Source organism: Camelus ferus, chromosome 24 (assembly GCF_009834535.1).
Source record: "Camelus ferus isolate YT-003-E chromosome 24, BCGSAC_Cfer_1.0, whole genome shotgun sequence".
In the NCBI taxonomy this organism is placed as follows: Eukaryota; Metazoa; Chordata; class Mammalia; order Artiodactyla; family Camelidae; genus Camelus; species Camelus ferus.
The window spans coordinates 2,989,610-3,015,130 of NC_045719.1; the positions used below are offsets into that span (position 1 = coordinate 2,989,610).

Genomic DNA, 25,521 nt, shown 5'->3' on the forward strand with positions numbered 1-25,521 from the left:
ACCCTCACTTCCTTTTTCAAATGTCATCATCCAGTGGGTCACTGCTCTTCCCACAGGAAGGAGGGAGAGGCGACAAAAGATTCCTCTGAGACCAAACTCCAGTCAGGGTCCTCCGAGGCCCCCTCCGCAGGAGGCCCGAGGCCTCCACCTAGGCCCCCAAAGACTTGAACAGAAACTAATGCAGTTTCTTACAGCTCAAGGCTCCATCTCTGGGTGACCCCTGCTTCCCTCAAAGTGCCTGCCTGAGAAAACCCAAGGCAGCGCAAGGAGCTGACCTGGTTCCAGCAACACCTGAGGACAAGGCCCCATCTCCCGGCCTCTGTGGAGGGGGCAGCTTGACTACCACAGGGACCAGTCAGCAAACCAGATGGGGTCACATGGCCCAATGTCTCACCTCCCCAGCTCTACTGAGTCCCCATCACCTCCTCCCTGCTCCCGTCTCTTCCCTCTAAAGGCCCAGCCACCTCTGAGCCAGCTGAACCGAAGCTCAGTTCAATCTCCTACAAGGCAGCAGACACTGAAGAAAACCTGGTTTTGCCACTTTAGCTAATGTCAGGCTGTGTTTATCCTCCGCAACACAGAGATAGGCTACATTCCTCGTTTTCAAACCTTCAGACTTTATGTGGGAATAATTGTTGGTTAGTTCTCCCTCTCTTTTCTTTTTTCGTACTAATTATATCTAGCAAGTAATTCTACATGCTCTGATATATGTAACTTGTACTTGAATCTCAGAAGTCACTTTGTTTCTAAATACTCTGGGACACAGATCTTATCATTTTAGACGTATGGGTTAACCAAAATGGGATGACAAAAAATATCTGTTTAAGGGAATTATTCTCCACAGCATCTCAGAGCTGGCTGGGTTTTTAAATCAAATAGAAATATCTTAATATAAAACAAACAGCCTAGAGATATTTATAAAATCAAGGGAAAAAATCTTAAAGAGGAATTTCTAGCGTGTACAGCTTTTCATTATCTTCCCAAAGTAGTTCTATATTATAGACAATTGCAAAATAAAGGGAATAGAGTTTCTAAGAAAGTCCAGTTTCTAGAACTTTCTCTGGGTGCACTCTTTAGAGTAGGAATTTTGAGGTAAGACAGGAGCTTGGCTCCAATGAGATATTCTGTTTCCTTTCATAATCTCCCAGCTACAGTGGTTTAGTAATGTGTTTTTTAAAACTGTGGGTTACAACCCATTAGTGGGAAATGAAATTGATTTAGTAGGTAGCAACTAAATTTTTTAAAAAATGAAATAGAATAAGATACGACAGAACGGAACAGATCAGAGTGCAGCTTATTCAGGGAGCAGCTCTGGTCATGCTGTCTCTAAATCTTTTGCTTCAGTTAAACATGTGGGTGTGTGTACTGGGGGGTGATGCATTCTGACTGTTGACTGAGGACAACAAAGTTTAAGAACACCCCTAGGCAACGACAGGCTTGCTTATCAAACACACCAGCATTCTGAGCATTCTGCATCTGAGCTCCATGCATTCAGTGAATTAAATCAGCCAGTATTTACGGGCACTTGTGTTGGGTCTGACATGGTCCGTGTGCAGGGGGTCAGGTACCAGGCACTTGTCTTCTCTGTGTTAGGCAAGGAAGGGAGGACCTGTCTACACCCAGGAGAATAGCACTGGCATGTAATGCGATCCGGGACAACAGGACTAAGTCACAGAGGACCCACTATCTTATCAACGTGTCCTGGTGTCAGCGCACCCTCCAGGAGCATTTGAAAGGGCAAGATGTCAGCACAATTAAAACAAAGCAGACCAGAATACCGCCCAAGGTGCTTCAGAATGTCTCCCTCATGATCTCCGGCTGGCTTCCAGAAGGAACTGTGTTGATCTAGCAGACAACGGGTCACAGACGTGAAATGCTCAGAACTGCCCCACTGGCCATTCCCTAAGCCGCTCAACATGATGGGGAAGGTTTTGAAACTCGCTGTCTTTTTCCCACGTTAGTTACAAAACTGCTGTCTCATCTTCACCGCTAAATGACAAGCGTATCATTTTTTCATTCATAAGAGCTAGTGTGTATGTTGGTTCTGACGTCACAAATGCAAAAATATCTGATGCCAAGAGCCTGGGCAACCGCACAAAGCAAACCTGTTCATGAGAGTTAGCACATCTTTACCTGCAACACAGAAGGTGCTGGATAAATGTCAGTCAGTGATTGAATGAATGAGGTCTCAAGCCTGCAGTACGACTCATGAACACATCTATTAAACAAGACAGCGTTACTGTGCTCAAAGTGGATGGCTGATGCAGATGGAAAATACAAAAGAAATGTTACTGGAGCTTGGATTTATCTGGGTGAGGTTAACCATCATTAGCAGCAGCAGTGAAAACTGAAAAAAAAAAAAGGATGAGTAGTTTTTTTTTTTTTTAACTGGTTTTTAAGGCTTATTCTCACACTCCATCATTTTAATCCCTATAAAAACAAAGTAATGATCACCATCACCTGCCGCCCATAAAAGAATGGCAGCATAGGTACTGTGCTAGGTACGTGCAGGGCACCTGCAGCTAGGTATGTGTCTTTCTCAGACTAGCTGCAAAATAACAAGGAAGCATGGATCTGAAAGCCTTGTGAAGGAGGCTACTTAGGAGGTATCTTCTCAATTTTTAGTTTTGAAAATTTGAAAGACTTTAGTTTTAAAAGTTTATAATTTAAAATTTTAAAAATAATTAAAAAATTCAAATTAAAAAATCTAGTTTAAAAGATTAAAAAATGTTTAAAAAGTTTGAGAGAGAACGCTATATTCAGAAGCTGCATTTACTTTATTCCTAGTAAACTACGTGCTGAATTTGAAGGTAGTGGATTATAGGGAAAGTCTCAAAGGGGCAATTTATATTTCCCACCAGCACTCATTCTATGATGGTGGGCAACCTATTTTTAATGTTTGCTGCCAAGACTGGTACCAGCAAAGATGTGATGGGGGCGGGGTGGGGGGTCAGACCTGCTGAGGATCCCAGATTACCTTCTAGGTGGACACATAACCCTACAGGAGCCGTGGACCAGGCCTGAGCTGCGGAGTTTTCTGAGGGGAGGACTTCTGTGAGAGGGACACTGTCTGTTTTCCAAGTACTTCTACTGCTGGGAGGGACTCTTTGGAAGTTTGGGATAAGAGAGCGTCTGCAGCAAGCAGAAGCTCAGCCAGTAAAGCAAATATGCTTAAAAGAAGCTTAGAAGCAAGGGAAACAGACCTGGTAATGATATGTTTATAGCTTTTAGGCCCTGAAACAGAGGACTGAACATATGTATGGAATTGCAGCAGAGAAAAAGTAAAATTCCTGTGTTTCTTTACCTTATAAAAAGTGGCCTATAATTTTCCTGAGTCTCAGTGGCTTTATTTTCCAAAATAATAAGCTCGCAGAAAAACTTAAACATTCATGAATTCTTCCTAGGAGCTGAACTTTGCTTTTCCTCTTAAATGTTAGGGTATGTTAATTTCATGCACACAGAACGACTGCTGAAAACCTGTGGGAAGCAGGCGTGTGTTTCTTCCTTGGCTTTCATCATCCCGTCACTCCTGTGACCAACTACCACGTTGCTGACGTCCCTGAAAGCAGACTCTGAGCCCTGCCCAGGTAACTGTGCTAGAAATCTGGACGGTGGCAGCACCAAACTTGGTCCCCTGGCTTCCCTCCACCCACTCATCTTGGATCTGGAGTGATGGGACTGGATGTTGTTCTGTGTGAGTCTATACGCTTGTCCATACACACCTTTAGTGGTGCCACCGACGGACAAGCTAATTGCTTAGTGTAAAGGAGCACACAGCTCAATTCCATGACTCTAAGCCATTCAGTTTTTTTTAAAACTTCCCTAAATTATGCAGCGCATTTGACTTGCAGATGTGCCTCTGCTTTTTATAAACAGTTTGCTTTGAAACAAGGATCTATAAGGAATGCAATCAGCTCGATTCCAGCTGTATGTTCACGAAAAGCTGTTTGTACACCAGCTTTGGGTGGCTTCACTTAGGAACACTGGTGATGAGGCTGTGTATTGCTAAATGTGGGTGCAAGCTGGACCCTATGAGGTGGAAAGAAACCTCTCTCACCCTCTAATCGCAATGCCTTTCTAGCTTCATCTGGATAACTGGGAAGACAGCTTTACGTGTGGAGACTGACATCCTGTCCGATGGCACTGCTGGGGCAAGCCCGGCGTATTTCACTCCATACAACATTCGGCGAGAAAGGAACATACCAACAGACAAACATACAATGAGGTCATGCAGTGGGTCTGTGCTCGATGCATGGATGTAAATGTGCACACGGAAGAGGCCAAGCACACCACTTAACGCGGGCACAGGTCTGGACCAAGAGTTGGAGACACTGTCAACAAGCCTTAAGCGAAGGAGGAGATGCAGAGGGGAAACGAAGCTGAGAAAAATGAGCGGGAGATGGGCAAGATGACTCGTCTGTACTTGAACGTCTGACCTGTCCGCTGGTCGTCGCCTGCAGCAGGGGCGATGCCAACATGAGGAGTCGTAAGCTGAGTCACGATTATCGCAGCTACGGCAAAGGAAGGTTCCCAGGTCAGCACGCATGAGGGAAGAGAAAGCCAGACTGAAGCCAGGCTAGCAAGGAGGATCTCCATCAGCATATCCCATTGTCTCCATTTTCTTCCAACAACAACAAAAAGAGAAGGAAAAAGAAAAAAAGAAAGAAAGAAAAAAAAAACCCCACAGCAAGCTGTTGAACTTTGTGAATTTGTTTCCCTAAAGAGGCAGGCAGTTAGATTTCTAACTATGACACCGTTGCAAGTTTTGGCTGAGATTTTGGATAGACTGACTAACATTAAAAAAAAAAAAAAAAAAAAAAAAGAAAGAAAGAAAAGAAAAGAAAAAAAAGGAAAAACAAAAAACATTAGTTCTCAGTAAAGATCTAAACTGAACAGTGTTTCCAACTGCTGTTGAGTGGAGCATAGATTCATTGCTAATTATGATGATCCAAACTTGAGGCTTTCAAAACGCATCAGGTTATTTAAAATTCTGCTAAATCACAATCTTTTTCTCTTCTTGCTAAAATCAACTTTGTAAAAAAATGTTATCTTCTCTCACTAAAAACATTTTTACATAGAGAAAGTTCTCTGATAACTAAATTTCATGCAGAGCATTTCCATTTAGGGACTTTATTTTGTCACATTCAGGGAATGAAAAAAAAAAAAAAACGCATCTCAAAACATCCGTTAAAAAAAATGAAGGCTGATCATTGCCTTGGCTACAGTTGTCATGGTTAACATGTGACCAAAGAAATGATTAAGATTCTTGAAGCGGACCAGGCGAGCTTCTTGGTTTGCCTACACAGCTCAGCAGTTGTGTTTAAATGGTTAACATTTATGACACACAAATATTGAAAAAAAAGAGAGAAAATTAAAACGTCAGTTCTAACGTGATGCAGCTGGAAAATGATGCAAAGAAAAAATATTGGAAAATTAAGAACAGGCTTACATGAAAGATTACTAATTTAAATGGAACAGCCTGGGTGCTATTAGAAATGTGGCAACGAGTAAGGAAAATAGATCATCTACCATCTGCAGACAATTAAACCCAAAACTGCTGCTGCATAATATTTTGAAATATCCCTCTGCTCCGTTCAAACAGTGCTGTTCCTCGGAACCAGACAGCAGAAGCAACTGGGTTTCAAAGTGGTATAATCGTCTTTCACACGTTATTAATGAAAACTTCCCAGTCTTGCTCAGTGAGATGAACAAACTAACAGTTTGGTTGGAGAATGGAGAACTCCCGAGGTATTGCAAAGATAATTTTCTTGGTATGACACAGTATGCAATTTTGCATACTGATGTAATAAATTGTAAACAGTAAAATGCTATTTCTAAGACTTGTGACAAAGTTGGTACCAATTTCAAGTTGACGCACAGAACACTTTCTTGGTCACAGACGACTATTGTTCAACCAACATTCGTGCACTGTTTTCCATTATTTACAGGAAAATCTGACCTATTCTACTTCTGAGAAAAATTATATCATCTTTTATCAAAACAGAGCATCTATCCAATATTGTAAAAGGTGAACGATCTGAACAAAAAGTCCCTTGGGAAGAGCTGTGTCAGGGAGCCAGGCACTCACAGCTGAAAGGCTCAGAACTCAAGTGGAAAAGCACACTTACAGACATCAGGGAGGGTTCCTACGGGGTCTTTCTGTTCTGCCTTGTAAACTGTCCCTTTGTGACTGTTACTCTTTGTTACGAGGAAAAAAATGTAATTTCATTACAAATCACCTTAGAAGAGGGGTCAGCCAACCCACTGCTTGCTTTTGCAAATAGTTTTTTTTTAACGTTTACAAAATATTGGATTTATTTGGGTAGAATGTCCATTTTTTCTTCTTAGAGCGCCTAAATTTTATGTAAGTATGTATGTATGTATGTACTTAAACACCTTTACTGTGGTAATGGTTCTTGCACAGTAAACTACATGTCTTTCAGATGTATGTTTTGATGAATTTTGACAAATGTACACACCAATGAAACCACCACCACAATCAAGACAGCTAACGTTCCCATTACTCCCCAATAGTGCAAATAAAGTTTTATTGGCACGTGGACATGTTTGTTTGTTCACATGTGGCTGATGGTTGCTCTTGTTTATTAAGGGCAGGGCTGAGGGGCCATCCTGACGGCTCAGGAAGCCTAAAGTATCTCCTGTCTGCCCTTAACAGAAAAACCTGCTGCCCTCTGTCTGCAAGTATCAGTAGGAATAAACTCAGGGTCTCCTTTAGCACAAAGGTGCGCTCGGGAGACTGACACACAGCAGTGTGTCCAGCCCCCAAGTGTCACTTCAGTTACACATGGTGGGGTTCCTGGACTCTGTGAACCAGTGCTTACCAAACGGGGTTTCAGAGGACTCGAGCCTTCCTTGAAAAATGAGTTTGGGTCAAATAATTTAGAAAACGCCAGGCTGGACAAAGTTGACCAGGTTTCTTTCCCCAGGAGCTTCTCAGGGAACTTCATGCCCTCATGACATATGCTAGGAAGACTTCAGATCAAGAAAAGGAAATCTTTTCTCTACAAAACGCAGAGCGGCAAATGCATATCGTATTTGTGTTTCTATTTCTAAATCCACAGCTAAATGATGGCAGATTAGCATATAGGAGTGGTCTTACTATGTAATTTGTTTTCTCGGGTACTGAATATGAGTAATTGAAAGGAATCTTAATTAGCTTGACATCTCCACAGACATTCTTCTCAGCTCTTTTATCAGTGTACTTTCATTCTGTAGCACTGTGGCTTAGAAAGGATGGCACTGCTTTGAACAAAACAGTGAACAGAAAAACAGTCTAGAAAAACCTCTCAAAGAGCCTAGTGATTAAAAAAAGAAACATTCCCATTTCTGAATATAGTTAGAAACTGTATTGAAACAATAGAAATCCTTCAAAGTTTCCTGAAGGTCTTCCAGCAAAGCACACTGCAATACAAATGTAAGTTAAACAAAAGACTACACTTAAAACAGGGGAGCGTCTGTGCACAGAAAATTCACCTTAAAATATGACATTAGAATAATGGTTTCGTTTTTTTGTTGTTGTTGTTTACACTTTAGCATCTGACTAGTATAATACTTTGGGGAAGAATTTAGCATGTGCTTTCATGTAGTTTTTGTTTTGATTTCTAGCTAGATTGCTGTCAGCCAAATCATATCAAAGACAAGTGAATTCATATGACGTCCTGCCCCAACACACTAAACACAGAGACAAACAAAAAACTCCCAAACTTTTACAAACTCAGAATCCTCAAAACTTAAAAGGTGATGTGTTTACGCATCTACACCTAAAAGTCTCCCAGATTACGCTACGCCTCACACAGGCGGCACTCAAATAATTTTTAAAATAAATGTATTTCACAAAAGAGCTCCCAAATGTTTATACTGTCAAGGAGAAACATAGCTGGCATCACGTGATGGAAAAATTATTTTATGAGAGATTAATGCAAAGTATACAGTTTAAACTGGTTGTATTAATTTTGAACCTCATTTAATACAAGAAACCTAATTTGCTAATAAGACCGCTTTCTCCTTTTCAGTATCTCCTGTCAGTTTAGAACTGATCAACAAAGTCTTCCAAAGCTAGCACAAAAGAGGTTCAACCCTACTAGTCACCGACAAGCAGTCACGGGGGATGTAAAAGCCAGAGAAAACACATACACTGATTGCTAAGACCCAGGTGGATCAAGGGGTCTTAAAAAGAATTCAAGTATCAAAATCTGAATGCGATTCAGAATCAAAATCGAAATTAGGAGAATCTAAGAAAAACTAAGAGCTATTCTATGCACTCCACCATAAAGGTGAAAAAGAACCCTATGAATTGGGAGGGTGACCCCAAACATCATGCATATTCTGTCACCATATGGTGTGTTTTTAACTCGAGAGAGAATATTCTATGATGAATTTGCCTTTAGCTAACCATCAAAATACAGTCAGAGATACGTACGAGGAATCTAGACATGTAAACTAAAGGAGGAAACATGAAAACACAGGCAGTCCCTCGACATATGAAGATACGTCATAACACACCTTAGATTTTTTTCCGGTGTTTAACTTTATATGAGGCTTTATATTTGAGATGATTCGTGTGAAAATGTACACTTGTAATATTACTAAAATAATCACAACAGTAAGTTCATAACTAGCATGAACTATATCTTCAAGAGACGTATCTGTGTTTGAAATTACAAATTAGATCCTTCTGAAAAAAAAAAAAAAAACCCCTTCATGCTTTCTCTAAAAGACATTTGTCAACAGTTGTTTCAGGAACACAGTGAAATCTTTGTAAATTCAGAATGCTGCTTAGGAATGTGGTTTAGTAGCTGAAAATTCAATCAAGCCACCATGCTGTCAGCAAGACACGCATGGCAAAAAAGTCAGGATGTTTTAACTCTTGTAAATTTCAAACATCTTTCCTGTATGGTGCCAGTCAAGTTATCAGACCTGCCTGTTTCTCTGTTTTGACTATGGAGTCAGGATGGAAGGGCTTCCTGCATGGCAAAATAATTTTCAGTATGAACTGTAAAATTACCTGATTATAAAGAGGGTAAAACATTAGACAGTGCTATAAAGGGAGGTTGCTGAGTCCGTATTTGTAGAAATTGATGAAATAAAATAGTACTAACTAGTGTCATTTCACCTGGAAAGAGACTATCTCCCTCCCAAGGCTATGATTTTATGAACAGAAACGATGACGGGATGCAATGAATATTAAAATTTGTTTCTCTCTTTCCCCTGCAAAAAGGCTATTTGGTTGGATAGCGTTTGTGGCTGTGTAAATGTCTGCAAATGACTCAGAAAATATAAGCAGGAATAGTTCGTCAATCAGGTCATCTGATTGCCTAATCAGCCTTTGGTGAATTGGAAAACAAATCACAATATTGATTAAATCAGGCTGATGGAAGAAAATGATCCAAATCACCATCTAATTCAATCTATTGTGAAAACAGCCAACGTCAGGTTTCCATATTTACTAGTGTGTTATTTATGTAATTATTTAACTATGCAAATGAGTAGGATGACAGTTCGTTGTTTTCAGAGCAAACTGGGCAGTGACTCAGCTCTAGTAAAAAGGAGGCTAGACACTTATCCAGTGCAATATACAACTGGTTCTGCTGGGTGAAGAGACGTGAGATAGAGTGAAACACTTTGACCCACTGGTTATTATCTGAGTGACCTTGGCAAGTCAATTCATCTTCCCGGTATGCATTTTCTTCATCTTAAAAATAAAAATAGCAATGCCTGTCTCCTTTCTGACAGCACTGTTGAAGAAATAAATGAGAACATGCACATGAAAGTGATTTTAACTTTCAGCTGTGGTGTTCAACACGAGGCATTATAAATTAGGCACACTGGAACTGGCTTCTTGAGACCTCAAAGGTAAGCAGAATTCAGTAAAGCAATCTGAGTGTGGGCGATGATCTGGAGGTCTTAAGTTACGTCGATACCTCATTCAAAGGCCTTAGAATACTGTAATCGTTAATAGTTAATAGCGAATTACAGTTTAGAAAACACATCAGTATCTGAAATTTCATTTTTTACTAATTTATTTTTTACAAACTAAAGGCTCATAATCAGGTACAATATGACATCAAGAACTGAGTGTTTTAAAATCAATGTCCAGAGATTCTTGGAACCAGAGCTATGAGCCCGTAAGGACAAACAAAATACAAATGAGGTGCGTCCCTTCCACGAGCCCTGGCATACAACAGGAAACCAAGAGATGTTTGTCAAGTTAACTGAATAAAAAGGTCAGGTGTCTTCAGGAAATAAGAATTCAGTGAGAATTTGGAAAATGCAGATGGGCACGTGCAATAAATTCAAACTATGTTGCCTGAACGTTAAGCAGCAAAAACAAGATATTTTCATCCAACAGAACTCATCAAGGGACTACCCTGACCTGATTAAATCTGGTGCTCTACGCATGTTTCCCATCTTTTCTGAATTAAATCTCACGGCACTTTCTCCTAGTGCTCAGGGTTACTCTAATGGTCTGAAAAAAAACGTAGTTAGCGGCAAGTGTTAATTTATAATGCCTTGTTTTAATGCAGCATTGTACGTTTCTCACACACTTCCACAAGTGATGGTTAAAACCACACTGGAAGGCAGATAGATCCATTACAGTTTGTACATACACATACACACACACACACACACACACACACACACACACACGCGTGCGTGGCTGCTCTCTTCCTTAGAAGGCCCTGTGTGGTGAGCTGACGGTGGTTCACCCTCCATCTCGGCCTCAGTCACATTTTCTCAGGATTTTATCCAGGCCTGGGAAACAGAAGTTCTGCAATAACATCACCTGGCTCCTGGGTTCAGAGACTCACCTCACCAGTGAAAACAAGCCCACGCAACGCCACTGTATAGAGCTTTCCTAACTAGACAACTGCATTGAAACAGCAGGATGTATTTTACTATTTTGCTTATGAAGACTCACTGGACACAGTATCGGAACGTATGGTATCACGGTTTAAAACTCGCATATGAGGTCATAGAAAAATTAATTTTAATAGAATTTTAAAAGAGATAACCACTGAAAACTGCTCTGAAACCCAGCATGATGACCTCTTATCTGGAAAAAAGATCTACGTGAAACACAGTTTCACTGCCACATGACCCCAGCACATCGCCATGAGCACGCACGCAGCCACACGCTTGCTTCAATGATGCTAATGTTTCAAGAAGTTATGAAACGCCATCTAAAATCTTAAAGGACATAAACTAGGAGAGCATCCCACAATTTCAACCTACCTTTTGTGGCCACTCGAACACAGTCTATTTTGGTTTCCTGTGTTAAATAAAGAGGGGAAAAAAATCACTATTCATGTTTTAAATGTTAGACAAACAAAATCTCTGTAGTTCTCTTTAGATACGAAGAGGTCTCATTGTTCCAGGAGTGGCATTAACCACACAATGCTCACTCCTTGAACCTCGTTCTGATACATTTTCTGGCTCCAGTGCCAGTGGTGGTAGTGGTGGTGGTGATGGTGGTGATGGTGATAAGGGTGGTAATGGTGGTGCTGGTGGTGGTGGTGGTGGTGGTGGTTGTGATGGTGGTGGTAGTGATGGTGGTGGTGATGGTGATAAGGGTGGTAATGGTGGTGATGGTGGTAATGGTGGTGGCGGTGGCGGTGATGGTAGTAGTGATGGTGGTGGTGATGGTGGTGGTGGCGATGGCGGTGGTTGTGATTGTGGTGGCAGTGGTGATGGTGGTGATGGTGGTAATGGCGGTGGTGGTGACAGTTGTGATGGTGGTGGTGGTGGTAATGGTGGGGGTGGCAGTTGTGATGGTGGTGGTAATGGTTGTGATGGTGGTGGTAGTGATGGTGGTGATGATGGTGGTGGCGGTGGTGATGGTGATGGTGGGTACCTGGGGAGCAGATGGTGAGGTTAGAGCTCTACATGAAATGTCTCTGCCCAGTGGCCTCTGCCTTCCCTCTGCAGACCCTTACTCTCTCCTTGTGCAAACACTCCTGGGGAAGAATCATGTCCCTAGTTTCCCCCTTCTCACTGGCAAAAGTCAGTGATGGTGCCCAGACCTGCACTGTGAAGGAGGGAAACCACTGCAGTATCTGGAAACCTTGCCCTTCTTTCTAAGGAGACTTCCATATCTCATCAGGGTTCTGGTTTGGTCTGAACAGGAAAGGGGAAAAAATTCAAAAACAACTTGATAGTTATTATTTTGTTCCCATTTAATCTTTCTAAAGCTGTTTTCTTTTAGGGAAAAAAACAGATAACTAATTTAGCCCCTGCTATAGGAAGCATGAACTCTAGTGGAATCAAAAGAAATGGGACAGAATATGCTGAAAAGACAGAAGTTGTGAATCTCACAAAACTTTAAATGAGCTGAACGTATGTGTGGTAGCTATGCTAGTTTCCTGTAAAATAGAAAGCTAAGCAGAATTACTGGCCAACCTTCAGTAACAAGTAAAAACGGAAAATAAAAACCATCATGTTGACAATACAGTCTTTCTACCAAAACAAATACAAATAGATCCATTTCTTCCCATAAATTTCTCCAGGTGAGAATAATTTTAAAAAGAGAGAATGAAACACATTTATTCCAAGGAAAAATACACAAAAGCGTGACCACCTTATGTAATCTGACTGTGTTCACATTCATAACCCTGAACTTGGCCTTAATAAACAACCTGTTTGTAAAACTTACCCCGTTGGCTCTACTGGCAGCTTGGAAATAAATTCTGTAGCTTTTATGGGGAAGGAGTGGAGTGTTCCAGTATCCATTGTATGTCTTATTATCACCAATGGTGAAAGGCTGAGCAGCCTGGAGGCTGTTGGCCGGGAATTCTGCAGCGAAATAGTACTGGGAATTCAGGATGGAAGCATTCTGGAAGTGGATTGGCACTGGGTAGCATTTTAAGATTTCTGTCGTCTTTTTTGTTCTTCGAGGGCGTTCCTCCTCAACAACTATTTGGTAGACACTAGAAAAAAGAGAGTATTATCAGTGATACTTCACGATGATGGAGCTGATCCCCTTTGGGATCCACAGGAAACCCCAAGTAAAGAAGATACTGGATATCGTCCATAATGTTAACCATTTACAGTAGCCAAGACATGGAAGCAACCCAAATGCCTATTGACAGACAACTGGATAAAGAAGATGTGGTGTATTTATACAATGGAATACTACTCAGCCATAAAAAAGAATAAAATAATGCCATTTACAGCAACATGGATGGATCTAGAGATTGTCATTCTAAGTGAAGTATGCCAGAAAGAGAAAAAAAAAATACCATATGATATCATTTATATGTGGAATCTAAAAAAAAAAAAGATTAAATGAACTTATTTATAAAACAGAAACAGACTCACAGACATACAGAATAAACTTATGGTTTCCAAGGAGGAAAGGGGGTGGGAAGGGATAACTTGGGAGTTTGAGATTTGCAGATACTAACTACCACATATAAAATAGATAAACAAGTTTCTACTATACAGCACAGGGAACTATTTCAATATCGTATAGTAACCTATAACGAAAAGGAATATATGTATGTATATGTGTGACTGAAACATGATGCTGTACACCAGAAATTGACACAACATTGTAAACTGATTTTACTTCAGTAGAAAAAGAATGCAAAAATAAAAAAACAAGTAACAAGTACATATGGATGAGGCCACTTGCTCAATGGAAGAGAGGGAAAGCGCTTCAGCTAAAAAAAAACCTTTTTCTGTAACACTCTCTGCTGTTTATGTGAGCAGGACACCAAGACAGTGTTCTTCCTCCACGTCACTGAAAAGGAATTTGTCAATGATTAACTCAGCTTACCTAATAAATGAAGTTAGGTTAACTGCAAGTTTATAAAAAAGGCAATGTAATATTTTCTTCAGGGACATCTGTTATGAACCCACATGAAGTCTTATCAAGTCACGAGACACAGTGTGTGATGATTCGGATTAATCAAGGCTTAACTTCCCATACTTTCTTGTATTCCTTTGTCTTTTACCATATTCGGTCAGTGGAAAGAGATGATGTTAAAAAAAAAAGCAGAGAAAAAGGACTGGAATGTCAAATCCAAGGCCCTGGAGTTACAAGTAGTTTCTAAGACTTAGTCATGAACAGGTTGTCTGAATTGCACACAAATATACAATGGGAATGAGTAACCTCTGAAGATGTCTGCAAGGACAGATGTCCCCGCGGAGGGGTGGATTTCCTGGTGCTGACCCATCTTTCCCTCCCAACCCCTTCCAGCATCTGAGATTTTTGAGTTAACCTTAGGAGAATGGGAGAAACCTTGAAGGGACGGACTTTTTAAGTGAGATATATACATTTACCAGAATGATGAACTTTTGTGCAGTTTTGTTGGAAAAAAGGTTTCTAATACTGAGAAAAACTCAACCTTAAAAACAGCTTTCAGAAACTGAACCCAGGTTAGATTGCGGGTCCTTCTGGTGAGGAGACAGGTCTTTTCCTTACCATATCAGAAAAGCACTGAGCAGGAGCAGTGCCGACTGCTTGACCGCTCAGTACGGGCACTCATTCATTCCAGGAAAACAGAGTAGAAGGGAGGTGTCTCCCATCCCCACCTGCTGGGGAAAGCGAGAGGTCCCTCTTTGCGCTCCTGTCCCTGTGAATTCTGAACGTGCACCAGTGAATCTCCCGTTTCCGGGAGTACAACGTTGCACACTCTGTTACGCCTGTGCAGTGCAGCTGTCATTCAGTTTGTAATTCTGTCTGAGTAACAGTCAGCTGTTGTAGGTCATCAGAATGACTGCTCAGAAGACAGGCAGTCCAGCAGGTTTACCGTGTAATGGTAAAGGGACTTCTGAGTCGTGATGTAAAACTTAAAACAAAAAAAAAGAACAGGAATTTGACTCTTACTCCCTAACATCAGAGACTCTCTATTGGTTGTGGAAGATGCTCCAAGTCTGGCAGAATTCTTCCTGCACAGCGGATCTGACATAGAAGGAAGAGTTTAGGAAGAATCTTCCTATAATGGGGGGGGGGGGGGCAGGGACCCAGACAGAGACAGAGGGGACTTTGATTTCGTGCCCCCTTCTCCCTGACTCTTTACATCTAGAGTCAGGCATGGTGATTAAAATATAGCTGCCAAGTTCTTTGACATCTCTCCCACCAAGAATGGGGTTGGCTAACCTTAATGACTGCAGGTAACCAATAGAAGGTAACAGAGGAACAATGGGCAACTCAAGACTTCGGTCAGAGAGAGTGGTGCATCTCCAGCCTGGTTCCCTCCAGCTCTGCAAGAAGCCGGCCACTGTGGTCCCACCAACCTGCACTGGCCTGAACTCAGTCCTGAAGAGCTTCCAGCTGACACTCTGTAACCCTGACAGCCATGTCTGGGGCCGTCCTGGAAGGTCACGCAGCCGAGCCTTCGGGTGACGGCAGCCCTTAGAGACCCCACACAGGAGCCCCAGTGGCCCACCAAGACACGGTCAAACAGAAAGTGAAACTCTGCTAAGTTTTGGAGTGGTTGGGTAGGCAGCAAATATTAACCAGAATACCAGGTCATGGAATAGCAAGAACAAAGGGTCAAAGTCAAAGTCAAAGACTGGCACAACTGCCGAGGACAGGTAACCCACGGAGAAGGCTGTCCCGCCACGCCAAGAATTATCAACAGCCTCAAGAAAGTGTAACCGTTCCCATGCAATGCCTTCTCGGGGGAGGGGGATACCACGGGGGAGGGGGGCCTCCTTCTAAGCTCGACTCCCAACTCCTAAAACGGGGGTTTTAAGTCAATGTCTTTCGGTCTTTTTTTTTTTTTTTTCCTATGAAATGAGAGAATTAGATGGTTCTCTAAGGGACATTTTATATTTCTTTTATTCAGAATTTTTATCCAGTAGACAAGAACCACTCTCACAAAACAGATAAGTCAAAGAATAATTCACTGCTTTGCAAAGAGAATCCCCATTAAATAAAATTATTGTTAACACTAGCTGTCTTTGATCAGCAAGCTCTTCTAATTTATTTGCTATACGACATGATTTTCCAAATCTCACTTTAAAAACAATGTCTGGAAAACTCATTCTACAAGACAAAGTAGAAACATTAAGATTTACGTGAAGAAAAAAAAATTTTCAGAAATTACTCCACACAGGAAGTGTGAGGCCAGCTGCCTTGCACGTGTAGGTTTCATTTCTCATTTTACTGATGAGAAAGCTGAAGTTCAGAGGTGAAGTGCCCATTCTTTTCAGGGCACGCAGTAATTAGACAGCACACGGGGTCTCCTGACCATCAGTTGACACCGTCCAAGCAGCACCTGTTGCAAAGTCCTGGTTAAGGCACTCCTGCGAAACTACCCCCCGGGCATCTTCACTTGCTCAGGTTGACATAACCCACACACACACCAGATCCCGTGATCAATATATCTTGAGTGTCGTGTAGCAACTCTTTCTCACTTATCCCATCAAGGGAGCTATAGACTGTAACCATGCCTCTGACCTCAATTCCTTCTCTGTCTATGTCGTGGCTGATTTCCAGGGAGCACACTCTCCTGGATTCTGCAGCGACACCAGCATCTGGCTGGTGTCCTCTGCAGCTCTGGTTCCTCCCAGGGACTTCATCACACACAGCCCTGGACACAGTGATCACCTGCTTCTCAACTCGATTCTCACTCCACTAGATGAAAGATCAGCACAGCCACTCAGACAGCTTGAATTCTCCTGCCACAAATACCCTCTCCTCTATGCCTTCACCCTGGTCTGGTCCTGAGGTTGTTACCTAAATGCATCTTCCCAACACCTGAAATCTTCTGTCACTCTCAGCAGGTGACCCTACCTTGTAAAAAGACTGGGACCCTCTCATGAACCCTCTCTTGGGGGCTTACCATCTGTCCCCCCATTTGACATTCTCTCACTCTGCTCCAAACTCACAAAAACACGTTTGCTGTGAAGACTTAGAGTCATCTGTGCCCTCTGATTGCTAATTTTAAGTCTTGTATGGTCCTGGAGAAGGATGAGCGTGATTTAGTCATTTCTGCATCTTATGTCACCTAGAACGAAGTGGACCATGAAGTCCTATTTCTGGAAGCGCAGCATCGTCCTGAAGTAATTTCTAGTTTAGATACTTTATACGTAGTAGTGGGGAGGAAATACACTGATACTCATTAACATGCTTTGCTTTACTAAAATGCCATCCTAAGTTTACTCTGTATTCATTTCCTGACCACCCAAGAGTTAACAGAGGAGGAAACGACCAAGAAAAAGGTCCTGTGACGAGAGTGCTGGTGAGATGGCAAGTCTGCCCAGAATAACCCACAAGTAAGCATGAACTGGAGGGACTCAGAAGCCGCATCCTACCCCGCTTCTCTCATCTCCATCTCTCACACTTTCCATCCATCTTCCCCTCCCCCCCCAACTTTGCTAATTTTTCCCAACTATACTCAGTTATTAACTCAGTAAGTCTTTTTTCAGTGCCTAGTCCGTGCCAGGGGCTGTCCTGCTTTACCTTGAAAAGTATGATATTTGAACATTTGATATTCGATATTCGGAGGAAGAAAATTTCGCTTTGTAATTTAAATGCCATCTAAGTGAATATGGAGGAAAACAATTAATTTTTCCCAAGCACCAATTTTATGCGGATCAGCTGAAAATTGGAGAACGAAATGATTATTTAATGGGCCCCCCTTTCAGCCAGCTGGTATGTCCTACCATATACTCTGCTCCAGATACATTACTTTTTAAATGGCTACCATCGACTCATCTTCAGATGCATTAAGGGAAGAACTAAGTTGACCAGAGCAATTTCAAACCCAAAATGTCTTTTCATCCTTGCTCCACAAGACAAATTAGATTTGCAAGCATCCAGACCTCAAATCTATTTGCTCTTTAATAATTTAAGCACAGAAAGGTCAAGCAGCTCTTTTCTATTCCTTTTTATCAAAGTCCAAGTGCTAATGAAAAATGGCTGAATCCTATCTGCTGCCCAGTTGCCAAAGGGTACTGCCTCCCTGATGGAAATGAGCACATTACTGGCATCCAGGTCAACAGTACCGTGACAGAACTTTATGACTAATGTGTTTCTCATTTGTACGAATAACGTCATTTCACTGATGAGTTTCGTAAGATCTTTCCAACCACAACTGTAATCTCAAAAGCAGCCTTGAAAACCTCACTATCTGAATGTTTTTCCTTAAAGGATGATTTTAAAAAAGCAAATTCTCAAGGATGGAAACTGAGAAGTTTCTAGCTTTGTGAGCTGAATTAAAATTCTCTTCTCCTTTCAACGTACTGCTCATGTTCCCTTTGTTTATTAAAGTCGCTCCATTCCTAGCCTTCCTCCACCACTGTTCTGGAATTTAAAGTAACATAAAACCTTCCTGCAGCATTTGCAGTACGAAGGCACCATCCATCGTGGAGATGAATCTGCCAAAAAATGTGACATCACCACATCCAAACTTCCTTATGGAATGAAATTTAATTTAAAGTTTAATTTATGCCAGGCCTTTCTACAACAAAACTCTACGGCTTTTAGAAAGAGACTGAGAAATCTGCATTTATGCGGAAGAGCACACGAAGTACAAACTGGAAAAGAACACCTGAACATCTTTCACGTACTCTCTTAAACCCGGAAGTTCGAACGTGATGAAATGTTCTAACTTCGAAGACTTGGAGGGGATGCCTGCTGCAGATTTCAAATTGACTTTAAAATCTGTGCCCTAATTCATTTCAAGATTAAACCCTTAGTTGTAAGTCCATTTTTCGTATCCACTTATTCTGTTTATGCTGATAACAGCATAAAATATTGAAGGGTGATCCAGCCGCATAGCAGAACGGAAGGCAAGCAGGAGAGGAGAGAGGTGGGGACATACCGATCCATTTCACTGTTGCTTTTGCTGGTCCTTTAAAGTTGGCACCCCTGATCATTTCAAGGACTTAGAATGATGTTCATTTCATGGTATCTAATAGTGACTTTTAGCTCGATTTTCAATTTTTGTTAAAAACCATCTATTCCCTAGGTATAAAAAAAAGAATAGAGTCTACTATGAATATTTTCTTAAAGATTAACTTTTCCAGGGGTGAGGGAAAATGAAAGTATCAATTATATGCAAAGCATGTAAAATACACGTATTAATTCAGAATTTATTTCCTTCTTGTTCTTTTTTCAGTCACACCTGTTCTTTAAACGTGTCAGCATTTATTGAAATGACACCCTCATGATCCAAATGACCTGGTACAACCAAACTACATCATAAAAATATTGTCACTGGGTTAAAATTAGGGAAAGAAAGGTCATGATGCAAACCCCAAGCTTCTGGTCCACGTGAGTATTTTCTTTTAATTAATTAACTAATAATCAATTTTTAGCCTTCATTACATTTTTATTTGCTTTTGATGAGAATTCAGTGCTTTTTTGGAGTCATTTGTCAGCGGGACTAGGATTCACGTGACACTCGTGCTGGAAGCAGCCGTCCGCGCACATCTTGCTCATGTGCTCACAGACGCAGACTGAGAACTAGTTTTACACAGACAATGGGCACTGGGTAGCACGCCGCACAGCAGAAACTGACTTGCGGGGCTGAACAGTCTATACTGGCAACTTTAATGTCTCTTTGTCCGGCTCTGGTCTAGGTAAGGTTGCTGTGGATGACTTTCAGGGTGCCACAAGTACAATTTATGTCTTCTTGGCTGTAATTCATCGTAAGGTGCTTGCCTGGCATCCCTGAGTTACTAGTGTTCTGCACGTGTGTGCACACGTGTGAGCTAGGCCTGGGCACGTGGCCCTGTACCCCTGAAGCTCTGCTAGTTATAAAATCTGATATAATAAAATATTAATTACAGCTGAAAGGCTGGGCAAGAAATACGCACTCAATTACAGCACTGTATTGTGAACAGAGGGCAGGAAGAAAGAAAATCCTTCAGTTATGGAAGTTTGGGACAATAAAAGGACACCCAGAACGTCAGACTCGGCTGAGGAGCCATGTAAGAGGCCACGTGTTGTTCTTCTTCACAACAGGCACCAAATTTCGAGTAAATCAGCCTGAGATGGAACATCTTCCAAGAGTGACTTCTCCCCCTTTTAAGAAGCCAAGACATTTTCCTTTGCACGTTCTCCTTTCCACTGATGTTTATCGTAATTGAATCATCGCAATTTCGTAACAAACATATGACTCTAAAAATTAGAATTCAAAGTCAGCTACCATTTTTAAAGCTTGTTTTTCTTAAATAGCACCGGTGACTTGAATAAAACTAAAGAAACCAAATACTATCAAAGCCACACTAAATAGTTTCATTATTGTATGTTTGTATACTATTCAATTCAGAATCTTTCAGCCCCTAAAAGCAGCAAGAGTGCTGGCCAGGTGACCTGGAATATAAACTCCACTGGGCAGACGGCAGGTGCACTGAAGGGGGCGCTGCTCAGAGCACAAACCGAGGCAGTAGAAGGAAGAAACAAATGAGCGAGGCACGGACTGTCCCCACCCTTGGGAAGCGCAGCCTCAGGGTGTTAGAAGTACGTCCCTCCAACAAAGAACTGGGACAAGGAGCTGCCCCAGGTTTGTACAAAGTGCAAGCGGTGCAGGGGAGGAGGGTGAGGGTCCCCATCAACCCCCCTGAGGACACCTGGCCCCGGGACCGCGTGCCCAAACGCTCCGACTGCCACTGCCACCTGAAGACTGTCCTGTGCTGCCTCTGGCCACCCACTTTCTCCCTAAATTAAAGATAAAGCAACAACAACAAACAGAAAAGAAAATGTCCTTGGCTTCCCAATCTCCATTCCCTACAGCCACCTGTGCGGACGAAACCCCACCGACGTCCCAACACGTCTTCCCATCAGACTCACCAGAGACTGCTGGAAACACCCCCGGTGCCCAGGACGGCCCTTCATCAACAGGACAGAGGAAGCAGGGTAGCAGACTAGGCTCTGGCTCAGACACTGCAAGGTCCCAGCAGACCTGCCCCAAGAGCCCCCGAGTTCCCCCAGAGGAACCCCAGGAGTGGCAGGGCCCCCCTCACAGCTTCCACACCGCCCAGCTCCTGGAAGAACGCTCTGCGGGCATGGCAGCCGGGCTGGCTGTTCTGGCCACATCCCCCTGTGATGCCAGGGCGAGGAACAAGAACGGAGGTGCCCTGCTTTCTGGGCGGACAGTGGACAGGCGCCTGCGCCCTCCACCTCTCCCAAGATCACCCTCAGGCAAACTGGGAACTACTTTCCCTAGCTTCTGTCATCACTCAGCAGGTTATAAGGTCCATAATTTCTCAATTCTAGTACTTCTTTCGCTATCCATTGTAATCATTATGGTTGGGTCCACAATGATGTATTGTGTTGTTTCTGAGGTGGTGCTAGGTTTGGCACTGGGGGCTCCTGCTGGCCTCCCTGGTCCCCAGGCAGCCTCACTGCTCTGCCTTCTCCATGGAAGGCCCAGCGATGCCCCCCAGTGAGGGGGCCTGTGCACCTGCCTGGGAGGCCTGGACCACCAGACTGGAGCTCCCATCTAATATCCGGACTCCTTCAGACGGGAGTATGTTGGAAAAAAAGAAAATGTGAGAAACAGGGGAAGGGAAGCTGGGCCCTTTACTTTCACGCCCCAAAGCACGTTTGAAATGGAGTTCGAGGGAAAGTCAAATTAAGTTTCACTGTATAAACGCTCCAATACCTCTGTCCTTAATAGCTTCCCCTGCCATTCTTGGAGCTTCTTTTCAAGGGTTCTCGAAGAACAAACTCAGTTTCCAAAATGAATTTTCCAAGAGCTGCCTGACGTTGTTATCCTCAAAGCAACTTTCATAAAAATGATCCCTGATCCCTGGCAGTAAAGGAATCCAGAGTATTTTGCAAGACGATGAAACTCACCTAAAGTCAGGTGAGTAAAGGCTGGTGGTCGTGGTAATCAGGGATTTAGCCCCTTTTGTGAACACGCACTGTAGCAGTTCAGCTATAATAAGTCTTAAAAAAAAACCAAACCAACGTCGTAATATAAAACTGAGGTTTTACCATCAAATGACATTTGGGTCTCTGTGATTACATGTACCCCAGTGAAAAAAGGAAACATTTTTGGTTGGAAGTCAGGTATTTAGAGTTCCTTTCATTCAACAATTTTAGCAACAGACAGAAGATTCAAAAACTGTGACAAAACCACCTGTAGCCCAGAGGGTTTAAGGTGCCCTTACAGTTCACATTTCTTCAGTAAATAAGAGGGAACAATTAAGAAACTATTAATAAGCATTTTGAAAGAACTGGCATTTTCTTTCTTTATTCACGGGGGACTATTAGAAACAGCGAAATGAAAAAGAGCCTGCATATCAACAAAGACAGACTGATGAATTTGATTCAAACAATTCAATACATGAAAATAAATCTGTTCGATCCAAGTCCTTCAAGCACTCGACATTTTGCTGGTTTACAGCCAGCCGGTTCTGATGGAGTTAGGCTTGACCAGGAAAATGAAAAAAGTCTTAGCTTACAGACCATCATGAAGAAAACAACAACTGTAAAAAAGCTCTGCTTTTAACTTCCAAGAACTAAGTATTAGAGATCGACCCCAAAGATTTCAATGACCGTAACCTAGAAACAGAGGTGTAATGTTATCTTCTCAACACCTTCTCAACAAAGGACGTTAAGTTTGCAGAAAAGCCCACATCTGCAAAGGAAAATGTAACCGTGTTGGCTCCAAAGAGATTCTGCAGGGACGATGTTTGTGGTGGGGATGCCTCCCAGGAGGCACAGTGTGCCTCCCATGGGTCACACAGTGTCGCACAGAGAGGGCAAGGCTGTTAACCACCCCAGACCTCAGTTCCCCTATCTGCGCACGGAGCATAGGCATCTGACTAGTCTTCTCTGGGCGACTGGAAACCACTCCACAAAGGACCGAGCCCGGGCCTGTCACATTATAGCTCCTCAATCCAAGTAACAACAACTCCTCGCTCTTTATTCTCCTAATTATTATTCCTGTTCAGATCGTAACTGAGGTTCAGGAATATTTTATTAGGACCCAGAAAATTTCCTAAGACGCAGGTATAATAAAAGGGGTTCCTGTGTTATCTACAAGTGACTGTCATCATTACAGACCAGAAGAGCATCAACAGGAAGTAAGAAAAGCCTTCCCACATCGAGCAGAGGACGTCTGCGTGTCAGAGGCTGTCCTGAGGGCTTTGCTCACTGTCATTAACCTCCTGGCCACCCTCTGAGGTAGACATTATCACTCAAGTCTAATCGAGGAGGAGAATGAGACAGAACAGTTCCCCACTTGCCCAGGAGCACAGGGCAGATCAGCACCAGGATGTAAACCCAGGATCTCTGAACTCCACGCCGTGGGTGTCTGCGTACTGTATGATGCTGAACCCCTCCGCACCTTCCTTCCCAAGAAAGGGCCATTATTTGTAACTCCTCCAACCAACGATGCGTTCTCACCACTGTGATGTCTGGATGGAACAACAGGTCCTCTAAAACTCTGATGATCTTACAGAATGAACCCACAATATTCATGCAAACACACATTTCTTACGACTACCATAAAATTGTTGTCAAAGTATGGGTTTCCATTATAACGTAGATCCTATTTAAGTGATAACTGAAGTATGTTGGCATAAAAGTTAAAGGGTTGTAATGATTAGAAATTTTAAGCAATTACCAAAAGCACAGAATACAGGGAGTAAAAACTGAACAGCAATCTTATCCACCTGTTTGGTGAAGCCAGACCCGGTTATTATAGTTTTACCCTTTTCTTAGCACTTCAGTTGACCAAGAACTCTCTTTCCACCTACACTTCCTCTCATGACAGCGCTGCTGAAATGGCTGGGGAGTGCACTGGACTTCAATTTCAGAACCAAAGAAAGACTCAGAGCCCACAGGGTGGCGCAAGGTCCCACAGTAGTGACCAGCGCGGCCCAGATGCAAGCCCCAGGTTCCTGGCCCATGCGAGCATTTTTCTTCTAATCAATTAGCTAGTAATTAATTTTTCAGCCTTCGTTACATTTTTATTTGATTTTGATGAGAATTCTTTGTTTTTAGAGAATTCTTTGTAATAATTCTTCAAGGTTCCCAGCTTTTTCAAAAATGTAAATTTCAGGTGTCCAGGATTGTAATTCGACATCTGTGCACACTGCAGAGTGACAGTCTAGGTAACCATCCATCCCCCTGCTCATCTGGCCCACTACCCAGCCCCTTTCCCATCTACCGGGGATGGAAGGTAAAGGCGGAAAGGGGGGTGTCAGTGACCCTGAGAGGTGAGAGCAGGACAAGTTTTAAAGGAGTCGGTACAGACACGCCAGATTATAGTGACCTTCCAGCTGAAGTCTGAGTTCACAGCAACGGCTTATTTGCAGTCATCTTTCTGAATTTCTCTTCTCACTAAAAAAATAAGATTGATCCAAGGGTAAAGGTAGGGTATTTTTTTACGCTTCTGCACTAGACGGGGTCATGGTATTGAAATTTTATTTAGAGATGAGAATATACACTTAGGCCCGGCTTCTTCCTTATATATCCAACTAGTTAAAAGGAGATTTCAGACCTTCAGCTTCTTACCTATAAAGGTTTCAGTGATAATGACTTCTGCTCACAAGAAAAAGATGAGGTTCAATTCAACAGTTATTGCACACTTAATTAGGTCTGAGGTACTGAATGATATTCAGAAGCGGAATTATGAGAATCATTGTGTGATCATTTTGCGTTTCCTGTTACATTTACATACATTTTACACAACGATTAGCCTAGGACAATGCTCACTTTCAGCATCGAATTCATAATCTAACGAATACTCCTGAGTACCAGTCGAACGTCACTCCCTGTGTGTGGTTTTACCTGCATTTACTCCGAGGACCTCCGAGGGGGGGCCTCTCCTTGGGAGACCGACCCACCAACCGACGGACACCTGCCTTCCAGCCCTTGACTGGCCACCTCAGCTGAAACCTGAGGATGTCAGGTCACATCCTGACCCACCGCTGAGACCCCACCCTCCTGTCACATTGCTCAGTGCACTCCAGACTCTCCCATACAGCTCACCACCATCCTAGCATGGTGACTTGAACGTAAGTTAGAGAAATACTCCAAAGGGTACGATAATACGGGGGGAAAAACTAACACTGCTCCCCAGTCGTTCTGCTACCTAACAGACTAAAGCACTGAGTATTAATCAAATCAAGAGGCTGAAAACCAAATACTGGTAACCAACACAAGCGTAAGATAATAATACACTTAATAAAATAATTTTTTATGAAACCAAAGGCACATCAGCACTTTTGGGTGCTTAAAGTTCTTGTCATAAGCACTCGCATTGTATCTATTTCTAAGTGCCTGCTGATAAAATGATCTGCTGAAGGGAATGACATGAAACAGTGTTCGTAACACGGCTGCGCCTGCTCCCCCAACAGGATCACAAGGTCCTGCGACCTGAGGAAGACGCCGGGTCCTCTCTGAGCAGCTTCTTGGCTCTGAAAGCCCACAGCTCTAAGCAGCATCCTGGATGTGGTTTTAATACTTTAAGTGCTTTTAAAAAGTGAAAAGGAGGCACATCTAAGTCGAACCAGTCAGTCTTTGTCGAGATTTCCCAGCCCCTCTCTCCCGAAGGCCGTCAGTCTCGGCCTGGAGCACCTCTACAAACG

General features: G+C 42.6%; 1 protein-coding gene across 3 annotated transcripts in view; it reads right to left on the reverse strand.

Annotated features, from left to right (window-relative positions):
- Window positions 1-25,521, reverse strand: part of PTPRM (protein tyrosine phosphatase receptor type M) — a 604,888-nt gene that overhangs the window by 206,940 nt on the left and 372,427 nt on the right. For 2 of the 3 annotated variants that reach the window (XM_032467106.1, XM_032467108.1), the window contains exons 12-14: window positions 12,671-12,944; window positions 11,254-11,290; window positions 4,437-4,511 (exon numbers count right to left, since the gene is read on the reverse strand). In XM_032467106.1, coding sequence (XP_032322997.1) covers window positions 4,437-4,511; window positions 11,254-11,290; window positions 12,671-12,944 — 386 coding nt within the window. The remainder of the gene's footprint in view (window positions 1-4,436; window positions 4,512-11,253; window positions 11,291-12,670; window positions 12,945-25,521) is intronic. The other variant, XM_032467107.1, reaches the window with a different exon arrangement.